The 16,216-nt window shown below is 40.1% G+C and overlaps 2 protein-coding genes across 2 annotated transcripts; one reads left to right on the top strand and one right to left on the bottom strand.

Annotated features, from left to right (window-relative positions):
- Positions 1–786: 786 nt before the first annotated feature.
- Positions 787–3,043, top strand: LOC134625835 (tryptase-2-like). Its single transcript, XM_063471155.1, has 5 exons — positions 787–964; positions 1,157–1,337; positions 1,833–2,104; positions 2,326–2,462; positions 2,713–3,043. The coding sequence occupies exons 1-5, from the start codon at positions 910–912 to the stop codon at positions 2,890–2,892; spliced, it is 825 nt and encodes a 274-aa protein (XP_063327225.1). The 5' UTR covers positions 787–909; the 3' UTR covers positions 2,893–3,043.
- A 1,857-nt stretch (positions 3,044–4,900) lies between these two features.
- dus1l (dihydrouridine synthase 1-like (S. cerevisiae)) lies at positions 4,901–16,146 on the bottom strand. Its single transcript, XM_063471116.1, has 14 exons — positions 16,125–16,146; positions 14,978–15,223; positions 14,559–14,667; positions 14,357–14,407; positions 14,082–14,194; positions 13,449–13,531; positions 13,178–13,281; positions 12,934–13,081; positions 12,075–12,171; positions 9,867–9,955; positions 9,585–9,754; positions 7,734–7,771; positions 7,435–7,510; positions 4,901–7,097 (listed from the first exon to the last, which is right to left on the bottom strand). Exons 2-14 carry the CDS (start codon positions 15,212–15,214, stop codon positions 6,940–6,942), a joined length of 1,473 nt encoding a protein of 490 aa, XP_063327186.1. The 5' UTR covers positions 15,215–15,223; positions 16,125–16,146; the 3' UTR covers positions 4,901–6,939.
- Between the last annotated feature and the right edge of the window lie 70 nt (positions 16,147–16,216).

The following is a 16,216-nucleotide window of genomic DNA, read 5'->3' as shown; positions in this document are numbered from 1 at the left end:
CTAAATGTTAAAGCTTTTATTTTAAGATTTTCCGTTGACCCGTATAATAAATTTTCATGTTAGCTAAATATTTAGTTTCCCGGAACCTTTAGATTTAACATTTAGATTTAAATATAACATTTAGATTTAACATTAAACATTTAGATTTAACATTTAAAATTGTGTTTTAAATATAAAAAGCTACAAATGTTTTAGTAAATGTTGTAAAAAATGACTCGAAAAAACATGTTTTTGTAACGTTTTGAACTAAATGTGGAAAAATGTTGCCATTAATTTCAGCGTGTTTCAGTTTACGAACGGCGCCCCATATAAAGAAACTTGCAAAACAAGTTATTTTATATTTTAATATAAAATATATAATTAATGAATCTTGTTCACTACAGTCTGTTTACCAATAGAAGTAAAGATATTAGACATAAAAAATATCGAACATCGCTTTTTAGAATAACATCAATATGACATCATTTCACGGAGAATAGGAGAAAGCAATCCCATAGTCGAAGTAGTTTAACCTTTTATGCCTTACACTTTAACTCCGCCACCCCCCAGTTCATAATAATTTAAGTGGAAATTAAACACAGCAGTAGCAGGTAACTTTTCAAGCACAATGTGTCACACTAACAGGTCTGCAGTGCAGATAATGAAACAAAAGAGTTAAACTCTTACATTAAAGATGACATTCGATTGTTCAAAATATATATTTTTTGACACGTTATCAAAATATTCAACCAAACTCTTCAACTATTTTTCCACTGTATGTGAAAAACACATGTACAGGGTTTTTTAGGTGTGGTTTGAGATGGAAAGGGCGGGACTAATGATAGTCATCTCTCCAGCAGTGCATATAAAGCTGCACTTGTTCCCCTCTCACCATGCAGAGGCACTGCTACACTGTTCTTCATCACAGCCATGGCTTTCTGCAAACTTCTGCTAACTGTGTTGGTACTGCTCCACAACAGTGGTGGTGAGAGAGAAAAATGCTGAACCATAATTTCCCAAATCCAGAGCCCAGATTTCAGAGTGCAGGCTCGATAGACTGATGCTCTAATGTTTATCATCCATTCTGAGCAAAATAGCAAACAGCTCTTACTTTGATGGGATTTAATTTTCTTAGATGCCTCAAACTTACATCCAGCATTTTGTTTGTGTTTTTCAGGTCTACTGGGAAATGAAGTGAGGAGCTCCATCATTGGTGCAGAGGATGCTCAAAAGGGTATGTGGCCATGGATGGTCCATCTTAACGTGACATCTAGTGAATCGAAAACGGTGAAATGGCGCTGCGGCGGCACCATCGTTGCAAAGCAGTGGGTGCTGACTTCTGCACAGTGCGTGGCTAAGTAAGTCTGTGTGTGTTTGCAGTAACATGTCTCATTATTTTTATGAACATCTTCCAGATCAGTCAGAACAAAAAAGCTTCACGCTGCATGTGAGTATTTTTGGGGAATAATTAATTATAGGGATCTTTACTGTTGGCCAATAAAGAGAAAATCATTTCAGGACACTTTCCCACTCGCCTAACGTCTCAGACCTGCAGGCCTCAGTCAGTATTTAAACACACCATATGCACATTTCAGCATTTTAAGCTGTGTTTTTAGTGAGTAGCTGCATATTTACACACCCAGCTGACACTGCATCAGGTCCAAACTAATGTAATGTTTACTCCACTGCAGCTCCTTTTCTTTTGGTCCCTACCAACTATGGAAGAACATGTGCAGCCCTTTAAACTGCTGAATGCACCAGTGTCCACAAAACCCATGTGTAGTGTTGTTTTGTTGAAGGCTTGGTCATTCCAAAATACATGAGACTTAATGTGTGTTTCTCTTGTCTTGCAGTCTTGATTTTCATCGATCATTCGTTGCTATTGGTGCATATCAGCTGCAAAAGAAGTCTGAGCGTTACATGCATATAGGCAATATTGTTCCTTATGTTCCATACCGAGACCTGGGCAACGGCAACTACAAAAATGACATTGCTCTGATCAAGCTGAAGAAACCGATTGCCTTTTCGAAAGATGTTGCACAAGTGCCTCTGCCCGACAAGGATGACACCTTTGGTCCATCATCTGAGTGCTGGATCACTGGCTGGGGGGAAGTGGGAAATGGTGGTAAGTTAAGCACAGAAAGTAGGCTTTAAAATATACATGCTGTATCAAGGCAGGCTCACACATCCATTGTAAATTGGTATACTGTCACTGATGAAACCACTGTTTATAAACTGCGTATAAACATAGCCTGCGTCCATACATACACTTTGCATACTAAGGTACTTTACAGATAAGAAACATCACCTTTCTGTCACTTCCATACTTTTCCTGTGTGTCCACAGTTCCACTGAAAGCTCCAGAAACACTTCAGCAGCTCAAGATTTCCATCATCTCTCAGAGTACCTGTAAGAAGACGTATTCTGAGTTAGAGCCTAATACAATATGCACAAGTGACAGCAAGGGAAGGGGTGCCTGCAAAGTGAGTTTTTTCTTTTTTGTACTTTTTTGCATTTAATCAAACGGATAATTACTACTTTGAAATAAACAAACACTTTTTGATTTATCACACATGAAGTACTTTACTTTCACTCAGCTGAATTTACTTGACAGAAACTAATAACAGTTACTCGTTACTTTGGAGTTTATCGTTGAATCTGCTGTTTTAAATGAGACTTAAAAAGGGAACAAAGTGGACACAGTAGTCTAAGTTGTGTGTTTTGTTTCCACAGGGAGACTATGGTGGTCCGCTGGTGTGCCGTAAAGGAGGGAAATTAGTTCAGGTGGGAATCATGAGTTCTGGTGGTTGTGGCCCCAACGACCGGCCTGGCGTCTGTACTGAGGTTGCAAAGTATCTGACCTTCATAAACGACTTCATCCACCGTCCTGGGAAAGCTCCAGCCGAGATGTGAACTCCTCAGAAACCGACACTGCCCGCTGTACTCATCTGATAACCTGTCTTACTTTTAGCTTCTTTCCTGTAAAGCACTGTCACTCCATGGTAATGGTAGCTGACTGTGGCTCAGTTAACAGATTTCTTTGCATTAAAGCTTTAAAGCATCACTTTAGTGTCTCTTTGTGATTTGAAGAATTCCTGTTCACGTTTCAAAAAAGACACTGATGACACCCCCACGTCCATAGCAACGTCTTCCTTGGATACACAGTTATATGTGTGCAAATTTTTCAATCAGATTTTTAGCATCTATATTATATACTGGGCCGGTTCTAGACAGGCATACATGAGGGGGCAGACAGAAACAAGACAGCACTCTATGCAGTCGTCTTTTCTTGCATCATTTCTCCTTGTGTCCTTTCATCTCCTCCTTCTCCGTCACAAGTACTTGTCCCTTTCCTTATTCTCAAGCTTCTGTGCGACCTCATCCACCCAATTCATTTCTGTGTTGTAACTACTTTGCAGTGACTAAATGTCAGAACAACAGTTGGTTAATTGGGTAAAATCAACTGTTATCTTTTCTTTCTTTCTTCTACTTTAGTAAATGTCCAGGTGAACAAAGGTGCTCCCTCTTCAGGAGACAAAGCCTCCATATCACTTCCCTTTGACAGCTTGCAGATGGTATAAAACTTTCTTTATACGGTGAAAGACTCTTACCGCTTTGTTCTCACTTTTATTTATTTTGTTTTATTAAATACCTTCTAACTTTTCAGAATTTACACTCAAACCCAACCAATAATAGCCACACACTGCACTGAAAAACATGTCAATCTTTTACACTTTGCAAATCCAACCAGCAGACTCAAGCCTTGGGTGGGCGGGATCTAGTCTATGGTCTGCATGTTTGACACCCCTTAAATATTACATCACAGAAAGTCTCATTTTTGACACATTTGAAAGAGGTTCTTTCCAAATTTCCTTCACAATTTTCACAGTAGCACCTAATGTGAACTTGCCTTGATTTGACCACTAGATGGCACTCTGCTCTCAAAAATATTTATACTGCATATCCAACAACAGGAACAGAATAAACTGATGCAGTCAGAGGCACGTCATTCTTTTGACTAATTCTCATATTAACATGTAAAATAAAAACAAAAACCAGTATTCAGTATGGAACAATAACTAAAACAGATGTGTTAAATATTAATTTAGTGTTATTTATAACACAAAAGGTGTGTAAGCACATCATGTGTGTTAAATATTTCCACAAACCTTAAGTAAACACACAGGTATGTACAGAAGAGGAGTAGGGCCACTGGGAAAAGGAGTGGGGACGTCTTCAGCCTTACAACTGAAGCAATTTTAGAGTTTTTGCATCAAATATTGGACAGCATCTTCATTATCACAGAGAAGATATTCATCTTAAAAGCAATAACGTATTACCTTGCACTTTTCAGAATTAATTTTCATCCGTGTATATGAATGTCCAAATCAGACCCTCAAATGTCTCTCACACACATACACTTTTGGAAAGTGTGTCCTTGTAGCGGTGTTTTGTTATGTTTTATTTTGTTTTTCCCAGTAACTTTAACACTGTATGCATGTGATGAGGGACATACTTAAATTGTAGCCACAAAAAGACTATAAGCTGGATTCCACATCTAAATGGACACAGCACTAATACAGGTGACAGTCATCATTAGGAAGGCAGAGGGGTATTCAGTGGCAGCAATTTGATGCCAATAGCTAAACATTATGTTATTCCTCCATGAAGGATTTGAACATATTCATTAAAGCAAAAAACAAAAAAGCAAGAAAAGAAATTCTGCATTATTTTCAGCAGACACCTGAGAATTTTACCAGGACCAATTACCAATCAGTGCAACCATGAAATGTACCAGAGTCCTAAAATTCCAGAGTCCAGAAAACCTTTAAATACATATATGAATGTACAAACCATTCTTTTAGTATTCATGTTTATTTTTATAAACACAATTCATGTTAGCATAGATGACACACCTTGCTTTAAAATACCGCATTGTACCAGCTGCAAAGGCTATAAGAAAAACAATATGAAAAGCAGGAAATAAAACCGACACAGGTTTACCGATTTGTCATAAATAAAAAAAATGAAAAATAAAAAAAACGTAAACAGGAAGCTCCCGGAGCCTGCAATCAGAATTCAGGTTTTTTAAAATGAATCTAAAATAGCTCATAACAGCAAATGCTTTAAGTAATAAATATTTATCGGAATTAGTTAAAGCATTTTTGGGCTTGCTTAGGTTGTCCTGTTAGTAAACAAGCTAGTTACCAAGGAGACAAAGACATCAGTGCCACCCAAACGGCAACCTGAAAACATGAAGCAAAAACTGCAGTTCCTGGATTCACCACTTGAGGCTGTCAGTCACCAAACACCTTTGCTAAAATGCTTTACAATATTAAAAGTGCATTTAGAGTCTGCTGTAAAAATGGTTTGGACCTTTATTGTAGTTTCAATACATCTTTTCTCTTAAAAATGAATCTGAACACCTGTAAGACTTAACATTGGGGACGTGACCACAATGTTGAACAGGAGTCATGTTACTCCTCCTTTACGCCGAGGTACCTGGATTTAGCATTTTTGTGAGTTTTACACCTTTTGAAGCATTTTTAAATGGCAATAGTCCAAAACGTTTGTGCTAAAGGCTGGTGAGTGCAATTTATGACTCCTTTACTTTGTCCCTAATTAGCAGGTTTGTGTGAGAGCCATATGCATGTGGCTGAAGCTTGCTAACCAAACTAACCAGAGCTAGTTCACAACTTAACTCTTCCACACAAAAAGATTTTTTTAAAATTGAAATAGGAAGAATTAAAATGTATTTTCAAAAAGTCAGAGTCCAGAAACCAGAGGGTGACTTCATTATAGCTCCATCATTACAGATAAAAATCTATATATTTGTTCATCTGTGTTGCCAAATTTACAATTGCCCCCAACCTTTGACAGCATGGCGCTAACTAACACAAAACACACATCCTCTTTGATGTCCATTGTACCTTATTACCCTGTATACGCAAGCAGCACCTTTAAATTTCAGGCTGAGCATGTTTTACTCAGCAGCAGAGGGAGCGCTGAATTGTGTCCTTTATGCTTAAGTTCAGGACAGACAGTGATTTCATTCAAAAGGCACACAGTAAATGCACTATGGGCTAATGTTAATGCAAAATAAAGAAAGTAAGCACATTCGTGACTTTAATTAAACCACATATAGACAGGTAGATGCTGCGTCCAGTCCTGTCAGAAGAGCTTGCTCAGGCGATACTAAGACTAAGGCTTCTGACCAGCTCCTGTATGAAACGCTACTTATTTTTAACAGATGCCAGAACTAAGAAATAAGTAAAGTTCCACTTGTGAGAACTGGTTTTGTGATATTTTACTTCTCCTGACTGATTTAAGATGGATTCTGTCATGTTTGAACAAGAAGATGAACGCTTTAATTAAAGTCATGTATCAGAGCCTGAAAATGACACTTATCAGTCCCTATGATGGGTTAGGTAGTCCTAACTTATCAGAAAGCTTCAAAGCACTAACGAGACAGACATTAACGTGTGTGCTTGAGTTGTGGATACAAAATCAAGCACACAATGTTATTTATATGTGACTAAACATCTCGTACCATAAGTACAGTTGCAGCATTTGAAACAAACCAAACTGCTTCAGGATCCTTTTACAGTTCAACGAGTTACTAAATCTTTCCCTGTGAAGACTCACCAACAACTTTGGGCAAAATAATGTCTTTAGAATATCTGTCCTTAAAAAAATGTAAAAAATAAATAAATTATATTTGAACCATTGCATTTTCAGAAGTCCAGTCCCCCGCCCCGACTGCTTATTCACCTAGAAATCCCTTTTACATAAAAATAAGCTTTTATTTTTTGGTCTGTTGATTGATGTCCACACTTCACCATCAGTCCCAAACAGACTACTTAGCAGCTGTGTACACAGTATGCACTGACTACTGCATGCACTGCTTCCACCCTCCAGTGAGTGTGTGGTTTGTGCACGCAGAGATGGCTGCAGTCCTGCTCATAGCAGCGGCCGAGGCTCCTCCAGTTCCCTTCTTGAATCCTGCAGAGGCTGAGGAATGCGGTCGCTTCTCTCCACCTCTGTTGTGGACCTCTCCGCCTGCTCCTTCTCCTCTGCTTTCCGTTTCTCTGCCTTGGTCTTGAACCTCAGCCCGTGGCCTGTTAAACACAGGAAATAAACACATTTATATCACAGATGAGTCTTTTTCATTTCTTTCATCCAATAACAAAGTGAGTAGCTTGCTAGCTTTTATTTCTAGACTGTGGATTCACAGTGATATGAAACATCTTGACAAACGACAGGCTGGATAATTGCTGTATTGTATTGCTGTGGACTGTGTAACCCAGTCTAACACATTAATGTCTTAACATGTGGCGGTAATAAGCTCTGGGAGTCTTTGTGTCAATAAATCAGCAGACAGTGTGTTTAGAAATCATATCCACTACACGGGATCAACACACAGCACCTCGTGTGTGTGTGTGTATATACACTTACTTGGACAGTCTGCCACTTCTTTGTAAGCCTTCTTCTTACAGCAGCCTCGACAAAGGCTGAAGACGCACTTATTTCCCTGCAGAGGAAAGTAAAAGCTCACAGGATTCAGGCTGACGATCAAATAAAAGTAAAACCGTCCCTCAATCTCAAAAGCGGGTGCGAATGGAACAAAACCAAGAATTTCTATCTAAATGTCTAAACTTTATGAAAATGTACTTGAGCAACTGACAACTGAATCTAATATCTCATCTTTTGATCTGTTGTCCAAACTTGAAGGTCAGTGTTTGAATTCTGCTTACCTTTGGGTTACCACATTGTTCACATTTGATGTATTTGGCTGCCGGAAGAAATAAGATGCACATTAGTGACCAGTGACTCACATTTTCAATGAGGAAATTGACAATTTACACAACCGGTCAAAAGTCTTACAACACCCCAATTTTTCCAGTTATTTATTGCAATTCAAGTCATTCAAGTCCAATGAAAAGCTTGAAATGGTACAAAGGTAAGTGGTGAACTGCCAGAAGTTAAAAAAAAAAGGTAAGGTTACCCAAAACTGAAAAATAATGTTCATACACAAAAGGCCTTTTTCAGAGAACACAATGTGGGTTAACAACTTAAAGCTGTTCTGCAGCAACAGAGGTTGATCAAGCTGGTGCTACTAATTCCTACAGGTGTTCCAACTTTTCTGGATTACTTACTGTGGCGGGGCGTGGGCGGTGGCGCCACAGCAGGGAAGGCGGATGCACCTGCGCGGCATCGCAATCACACCTCGCCAGCTTCAGAGTGGTGTAGGGTCCTGTCATGGGGTTGCTGTTGATGTGTGTGGCTGGCAGCCGCAGAGCTGCAGCCCACTGTACGTGTACAGCAACCGTGTGTCGGAAAAGTGGTTGAATAAAGATGCGACAAAGCATGAATGCACACACAGGTGTGCCGTGGTCATTTACACTTACAACCCCCTCTGTCTGCATAAAAGCAGTGTGGTGACATACACTTGTGAGCATCACCTGAAAAGTATTGTACTGCAGAAAATTCTGTGTTCCTACAAAAATGGCGCGAATAGGGGAATTAACAACGGAAGTGAGACAGACCATCAAACACTTAAAAATGTTATTCCTACAGAGAAATTGGAAAGAAGGTCAAGGTGTCAGTGAGTACAGTTTCCTTCACCATCAAAAGGCCTCAGAAACTGTGACAGGAAGAGGTCTGTCAGACCTAAAGCCACAACTGAATCAGAGGACAAGTTTCTGAGAGTTAACAGCTTGTGTGATCAGCGGCTCACAGCACAACAGCTTCAAGCAGCTTAATAGTGGTCATAAAAAGCAAGTCTCAGTTTCAACTGTGAAGAGAAGACTTCGAGTTGCAGGTTTGACAGGACGAGTTGCAGCAAGAAAGCCATCGCTAAGATGTCAGAATAAGACAAAGAGGCTTGCCTGGGCCATGAAACACCGCCAGCAGAAGACTGGAAGTCTTGAATTTGAAATCTTCAACATGTAGGAACTTTGTACGCCATCAAGTAGGCGAAAGGATGGTTCCACAGTGTGTGGCATCAACTGTCAAAGATGGAGGAGGAAGTGTGATGGTCTGGGGCTGTTTTACTGGATCCAGGGTCAGTGACTTGTACAGAGTGATGAACTAAAACGGCTGCTACAGCGTTCTGCAGTGCCATGCAATACTCTCTGGTTTGTGCCTAGAAAATGGTCGGGGTTCATCCTACAGCAAGATAATGACCCCAAACATAAGTCCAAGCTATGCCAGAACTACCTCAGGAAAAGAACAAGATGATATGTTGCAAAACCATGAAGTGGCAGCACAGTCTCCAGACTTAAACCCCATCGAGCTGGTTTGGGATGAACTGGACAGAAGAGTGAAAGCAAAGCAACCTACAAGTGCGACATTTATGGGACCTTCTGCAACAGATATGTGAAGAACTTTGTGAAGAATATTTGATTTCTATTGTAGAAAAACTCCCACAGGTATGTTCAGCTGTTATATCTGCCAAAAGTAGATACTTTTTTTTAACTCCAATTCTGTATTTGTACAATGCTTTAAACATTAAACTGCATAATTTTCAATAAAAAAAAAAACTGGAAGAATTGGGGTGTTATAAGACTTTTGACCAGCAGGTTAAGTCGACAGCACAAACTTACGTTTCTGTTCGGGGCAGAAGTTCTTTTTGGGGTTGCGGGATCTCTTCTTCTGCTTGTTTTTGGAGAGTGTGTCAGCTGATCCATCACAGTCCTCCAGTGCCCTCTTCTGACAAACTGTCTTCTTCAACACTGATGCCTGGCTGTTACCGTTGGTAACCGTCTCCTTTGGCCTGTAATGTGATCATCCAACAGTGAGAAATCATTTGAGAAGTGTGTCCATGGATCAAACGATGTGCATTACTTTCTTTTTACTGAAGTAAGTAGAGATGCGTTGTGACTTACACTGGTCTGACATATGGCTGGCAGATCCAGTGGGGGAAAGGAAGTCCGCTTTCTTTATCTTCTGAATCTTTTCCTTTGGCTATCTCCTCCTGAATAGACAGAAAGCCACAGTCAGGAATCTTTCAGTGCTGTAATGTCGTGATGCATGCTCAATCATCCAGGTAAGTAAATTCCAAAAGGTACGTCCAGATGAACAGAATCAACCTTTTGGGATGGTGCCATAACATATCACACAAACCCATAACAATTTGCTGCATTTCAAACTGAAATATAGCAAAAATATACAAAGTCTATGCTAATGAATCTTCTGACACTTGACACTAACATCCAGTATCCTGATGTTGTGCTTTACGCAAAAAATGCACAATGAATTAAGTTAATACATTATATAAACAGTAACAGCGAGCTGATCAGGCAGAACACAGAGGTACAAAGGGTGTGTGCCCAGTTTTTTTTTTGTAGAATTACGAAACTTCCCAATTCATGGAAAGGACAGTAAACACTTTCTACACTATGACATTCAAATCAAAGGTCATGTGACCCTGAACAAGCAGCAACTGAACAAGCTGATGCTCTAAACCAGGGGTGGGGACCTCCAGGCCTCAAGGGCCGGTGCCCTGCAGGTTTTAGATCTCACCCTGGGTCAACACACCTGAACCAAATGATTAGTTCTTTACCAGGCCTCTGGAGAACTTCAAGTAGGACCGTGTGGACCAAAATCTCATATCCCGATATAAGACATTTATCGTCCCGACAACGATATATATCACAAACATTTTTCATTTTTTGTAAATTCTGTGAATCTCTGGCAACTCGACTTGCGTGAAGTGCTTTCAGCTGGGCGTCGTGTACCTGGAGTCGACCGTTTTGACCGATGCATGAAATGATACATTTTTAGACATAAGTTGTAACGGCTGCCATTTTCTTTGTGAGTATTTATTACACGGCGTGCTGCGGGGAAAAGCCTGTTCTAACGTTTGAGTTTAAGGGTTATTTTGAGCACCTGACGGCTCTTTGTTGCTTCTCATCCGTAAATACTCTGCATACTCTTTTACGTGACTCTTGCGTAGGTGGTAGAAGAGGTTTGTCATGTTTGAGTCTGTGGTGGGGACCAGTTTGCAGCAAAATTTGGATAGTACAGTTTTCTGGTCCATGTCAGACTTTTCCTAATCAAACCATGTCCATGCTACAGAGGTAGCCCCTCATTTAGGAATAAGGTCCTTGATTTGTTTTGACTGGTCCTTCTATTTGTCATCATTTCAGTTTATTTTGAAAAATCTCAACAGGATCTTAAGCTTTATTGTGAAAGGTTTATGTGGAAAATAAAAAAGCGGATGGTGGAGCCACACGTTGGGTTTACTGTTGTTGTTGCTAACGACAACGCATAAAAACAGCCGCTTGTCCGTCCGTAGTGTGGTTATTTTAATTATAAGAGAAAGAGAGAACGTTAAGAAAAGATTATAGCCACTACAGTGACCATCAAAACCATGAAAAAATATTGCCGCAAACAGTTTATGTTGTGACACCACGAAACAAACGATAGCGTAAAATGAAATGACATTTTCATATCGCCATCCGATATATATCGTTATATCAAACAGCCCTAACTTCAAGGCATGTTGAGGAGGTCATTTAGCCATTTAAATCAGCTGTGTTGGATCAAGGACACATCTAAAACCTGCAGGACACCGGCCCTCAGGCCTGGAGTTGGACACCCCTGCTCTAAGCAGTTATACATGGTGTCAGTGCCGCTGTCCTTAAAGCTTATTGGCCAAAATGAATCAACAGACAACATCAGGTTAATATCAGCATTTGACTGAAATATTAGTGTCTGCCTATAAAAATCTAACTTTCTTGCACCTTGCAGGTGTTAAGGCTGTGATGACATCTTGACTACATGTGAAAACTATAGAGAAAATGGGTCATGATGAATTTCTAATGCAACACAAAGTGTACTTGCTACTGAACAATGCACCTCATTATCACATCATTCCACTGATTCTTTGGGAACTTGTTGTTGAAATGTCTGTAGTACACAGACATGACTGCAGTCTGCCCACTACACAGCACAGAACTATATAAAAACATGCAATGTTTACTTTAATAATGTCAGTCTGCTTCTTGTTTCACCTCTGTCGCTATGGTAATGCTGAGGTCTTAGCTACCTCCTCAGTTGTGCATATTTGAAAAGCTGTTTCCTGTTTGTACCTGACAGCGAAGCCTCAGCTGTTTGCTAACGTCAGCCAAACCCTCCAGAGTCTTCACCTTGGCCAACTCCTCCCTCAGGTCCTGGTGGATCTGCAGCCTGAACACACACATGCATGCAGCATGCAGGAAAGGTCACGTTTTAAACCAGTACTGCTGAGCTATAGCAGGAAGAAACATTGTGTATGTTTCCTACCCTGTATCACACAAAGTACCACTCAATGAACAGCGAACATGAAATATGATCTGGTGCAGTTATGTTTAAACTCACTAACTGGGTAGACATTTAGTCTATTAGGACCTACTGAGACCGTCCTGGTGTCATGCCCGATGTTAAAATAAGCACAGAGGACAGATGTTCATCTATGCTGGCACCTGAAATGTGTTGTAGTTCATCACAGAGAAAGTTTGATCCACCACAGCTTGTATAGGAAAAGATGGGCACTGTGATGTCACTTATTGGTTTCTGAAGTCCTGATGTTTTAAAACCACACATAGTAGACGAGGGGTGGAGCTCCTACACCAGGCTTTATCGTTTTTCATTACTCCACACTGTGTAAAATTAAAATCATGCTCTATTCAGTAATTTAAACTAATGACTGAGCCAATAAACTCATCAGCAAGTATTTTTTTGAGCTTATAAATCAAAGGAGCCATATTTAAAGCCAAGTTAATCTAAATTACAGAACAGATATCGTGAATCAAGCAGGACAAAGACCTTAACAGTTACAGATTCAACAGCTCGGTTTATGCTTCACTTTTACCAGAAGAAAGACTTTAAGGACAATCAAATTTCTCTTGGACCAGTATGATTTCTGGTAAACACAGAATCTCCAAGTGCAGGAGGCAAAGAGAGACATACGTGTGATGCCACAGCTTGAAGAGGTGGGCTCGAACGTAGGACAGAGTACATGGAGGATAGCGCTTCACCACCTCTAGATACTCCTCAGCCATTTCCCACACCGGGGGGCTGTGGCCTTCAAACAGCGCTGGGTTATGGAGGTTCCCCTCTAAGAACAATACAACACAGAAATCGTGGTTGCTATGGTCGTCATCATCACATCAGGGAAGAAAAGTAATAAATAAAACTAACTCCTGCTCCTGACCTGCACTCATCACTCCCTGCACGCCTGTTTCCTGAATGCAGCGCTCCACATCACTGAGGTGCTGGATGTTGCCATTAGCAAATACTGGAATATTTACCACCTGCCTGCAACGAATCACAGAAGTCAATATACATTAATGTTATTTGGCTCATCAGCTTCATGGTTCATCTGATTTTGCTTTAATATCAAAGCTACTGCATTTAATTATTAGTTAGGAAACACTGGAAACAGGAATACGTCCCACATCAGATACAGAAGACGAGCAGCTCACCGTACAGCCTTTATGTGCTCCCAGCTAGCGATACCTGTCATGGCGCCTTTCTGGTCTTTGGTTCTGCCGTGCACTGTCAGCAGCTGGGAGACACGTCAAAACCGATCAACACAGATTTATTCAAATGCTTCTGGAAACACCATTTAAAGCAAACACACAAATCAACAGTCAGAAATGAAAATAAACTATGCAGCTGTGCATTACGCTTGTTCAGTGAAGCGTAAAACAAAGATGGCCGAGTCACACCAAACATCAGATTTGCTGAATTTACTCCTCGTCACTGCTCCAGTTTAAAAAAATATTTTCTAATGTAACACACTGTTTTCTGTGCATGTAGTTTTCCTTAAAAGCTCTTATTAGTAAAAGGACTTTACATAAAAATGGAACACATCCTTAAAAATACATACTGGCAAAATTTGCTTATGGTGACTTTTACAATAGTCCGTTACAATAGTTACAATAGTCCGTTCATCTGTGTCTTTCTATACAGTGTACGAAGCTCAACTTAGAAAAATCTTTTTTCCCCCTTACAACAACAGCTAAGGTGAAAGGACAATTCTGTTTCTGCTGCAGACTGGGAAGTGACAAGCCGGAGAGCTGGCAAACTCATTCAAATTAATGCAGAGGTCATACCTGACATCCAGCTTTCTCGAGCATCTGGGCATAGCGGACTGTCTTTTCAACCTCCTTGAACACACGGATCTTGCACGTGATTGGCACTTTGAGCTTTTCGTTGGCTAAGCTGACTGACAAATAAGGGGAAAGTTTAGGTGCCTGAGATTAAACTGATTAAACAAACAGAAGATGTGGAAAAAATGTTTTTGCATCATGAATATTCGTGAAAATGTTATTTCTCAGACAATGACAGAGTCCAACAACAGTGTTCAGTCATACAAACACAGACTTACCCATTTTTTCCAACAGGTCCCATTCATCTTGTAGAAAAACTCCATAGTGTCCTTAAAAAAAGGAAAAGAGAAAAGAAAAACATCAGTGTAAAGTTCCCCTTTCACTCGTCTGCAAGTTTGGCAACACTATTCTTTCTGATGCAATCTTTAAGAAATGGTAACGTAAGAAATTCATGGGTTCATATATGAATGATGGGTGTACCTCTCTTAGCAATCATCTGTGGACAGCCCAGGTTGAGATCGATGGCGTCACAATAATCCTGAGCCAGCAAAGCTGCCTGAAGGAACACCTCTGGATCATTGGCACAAAACTGACACACAGAGGATAGAACACTGATTTAGATTAGGCAACAGCAGATGAAGCGATTAAGGTGATGTAATGGTTACATTTGTTTCTTTCTTTGCCTCTGATAAGGAGGTTTTGAAATGGGCAAAACTGAAAATTTAAATTAAAAATGAACAAATAACAAAAGCCTGCACTTTGAATTTTTTTACTGCACCACAAACGTCTTAAAGTTTAAAAAGAAAATAAATAAATACAAAACTATTAAAAGCATTTTTAAATTACTGATATTACTATTTAAAAACAAACAAAGAACTCAACTCAGTGATGATTCTCACCTGTGTAATAAGAGGCCTGTCCTCCTCACAAACTTCATTGTAGAGGTTTTCCCTCCTGTAGTTGGCGTCACGGACAAACACCTGAGCATGCAGCATGGGGGTGTAGCAAAGCTGAGCACCGTGTCGGCGGCTAAGCAAACGCCAAGCCAGCTCACTCTGGTCCACCATGGGAGCCACCACATAGCGTGCTTCTTTCAGAGTTTTCCTCCAAAACTCAAAGCCCTGAAGTTTGGCCATCACAGCTGACTTTGAGAGAAAAGGAAGGATAAGAGGTAAATGAACTGGCTCTTACATAGCTTTTCTACTCTACCTGAGCATCCAATGCTCTTTCTATGCAGGTGCTTTCTAGCTAACATTCTCACAAGTTCATTCAAACAACTGGGGGCTAGCATCTTGTCCAAGGATGTTTGGCATAAAGACTGGAGCAGTCAGGGATCGAACCGTCAACTTTGTTATTAGTAGATGGCCTCCTGAGCTGCACAGGTAAAAAGTTATTTTTCTGCAGTTTCAACACAAAAACTCATCAAGGCATGGGTTTTTGAAAACTAGCCAACTACCCCAAACCCTGTCAATATAGCTAAAATAAATAATAAAACAATAACGTAGAAGCAGGAAGAATAAGCAGAGGTATCCCATCAGGTAAAGGTGTAACAGATACATTTTTTGATTCTCCAACCAAATGTCCAGTATTTAGTCTCTGACCCTTCAACGCTGTCTGGGGATTTTACTTTCAGGGCTTCATTCCTGACTGTGTTATTTGGGCTGCAGTATAATTATAGTAGTGAACTGTCCGTTTTCTTTTTATCTACATTTGGTTTAAATCGTCCACTTATTATTCAAATTAATTAACGAAAGTGTACTCTTTATTATTCCATGATAATTGGACAAATTGTGGCTCCAGTGTTACTCGCATGTATCACTGACTCTTCAACTGTGCCTGAACTCTGTCAACATGTAGCTAGCAAAGCTAACCGCAGGGAACAGACATGTACCGCATGATGTCCCACCGTAGTAAGAAACACAGCCACGAGCAGCTTAACAGAGAAAATATCCCAACATAATGATACAGCTCTAAGAGATTTGCGCATCACCTTGCTCGTGTGTTGACTGCACCTATTTAAAAATCTAGGAATTAGTTTTTTTTCACCTGTAGTCCTGGAGTAGCACTTCCCAACTATGTGTAACAGCGAAATATCGCCGGTCGGAAACCGTTTTTAGTTTCCCCGCTTTTTCTTCTTC

This window comes from Pelmatolapia mariae, linkage group LG4, assembly GCF_036321145.2.
Source record: "Pelmatolapia mariae isolate MD_Pm_ZW linkage group LG4, Pm_UMD_F_2, whole genome shotgun sequence".
In the NCBI taxonomy this organism is placed as follows: Eukaryota; Metazoa; Chordata; class Actinopteri; order Cichliformes; family Cichlidae; genus Pelmatolapia; species Pelmatolapia mariae.
This window is presented reverse-complemented; position numbering and strand designations above follow the sequence as displayed.

Coding starts and splice junctions, on each gene's coding strand:
- dus1l (XM_063471116.1), bottom strand. CDS start 15,214: ATGGCCAAACTTCAGGGCTTTGAGTTTTGGAGGAAAACTCTGAAAGAA. Junction 14,668..14,977: donor ACAGGCCTCTTATTACACAG/GTGAGAATCATC, acceptor TCTGTGTGTCAG/TTTTGTGCCAATGATCCAGA. Junction 7,772..9,584: donor CTTCTGCCCCGAACAGAAAC/GTAAGTTTGTGC, acceptor TTCTTCCGGCAG/CCAAATACATCAAATGTGAA.
- LOC134625835 (XM_063471155.1), top strand. CDS start 910: ATGGCTTTCTGCAAACTTCTGCTAACTGTGTTGGTACTGCTCCACAAC. Junction 1,338..1,832: donor TCTGCACAGTGCGTGGCTAA/GTAAGTCTGTGT, acceptor CTTGTCTTGCAG/TCTTGATTTTCATCGATCAT. Junction 2,105..2,325: donor GGGGGAAGTGGGAAATGGTG/GTAAGTTAAGCA, acceptor GTGTGTCCACAG/TTCCACTGAAAGCTCCAGAA.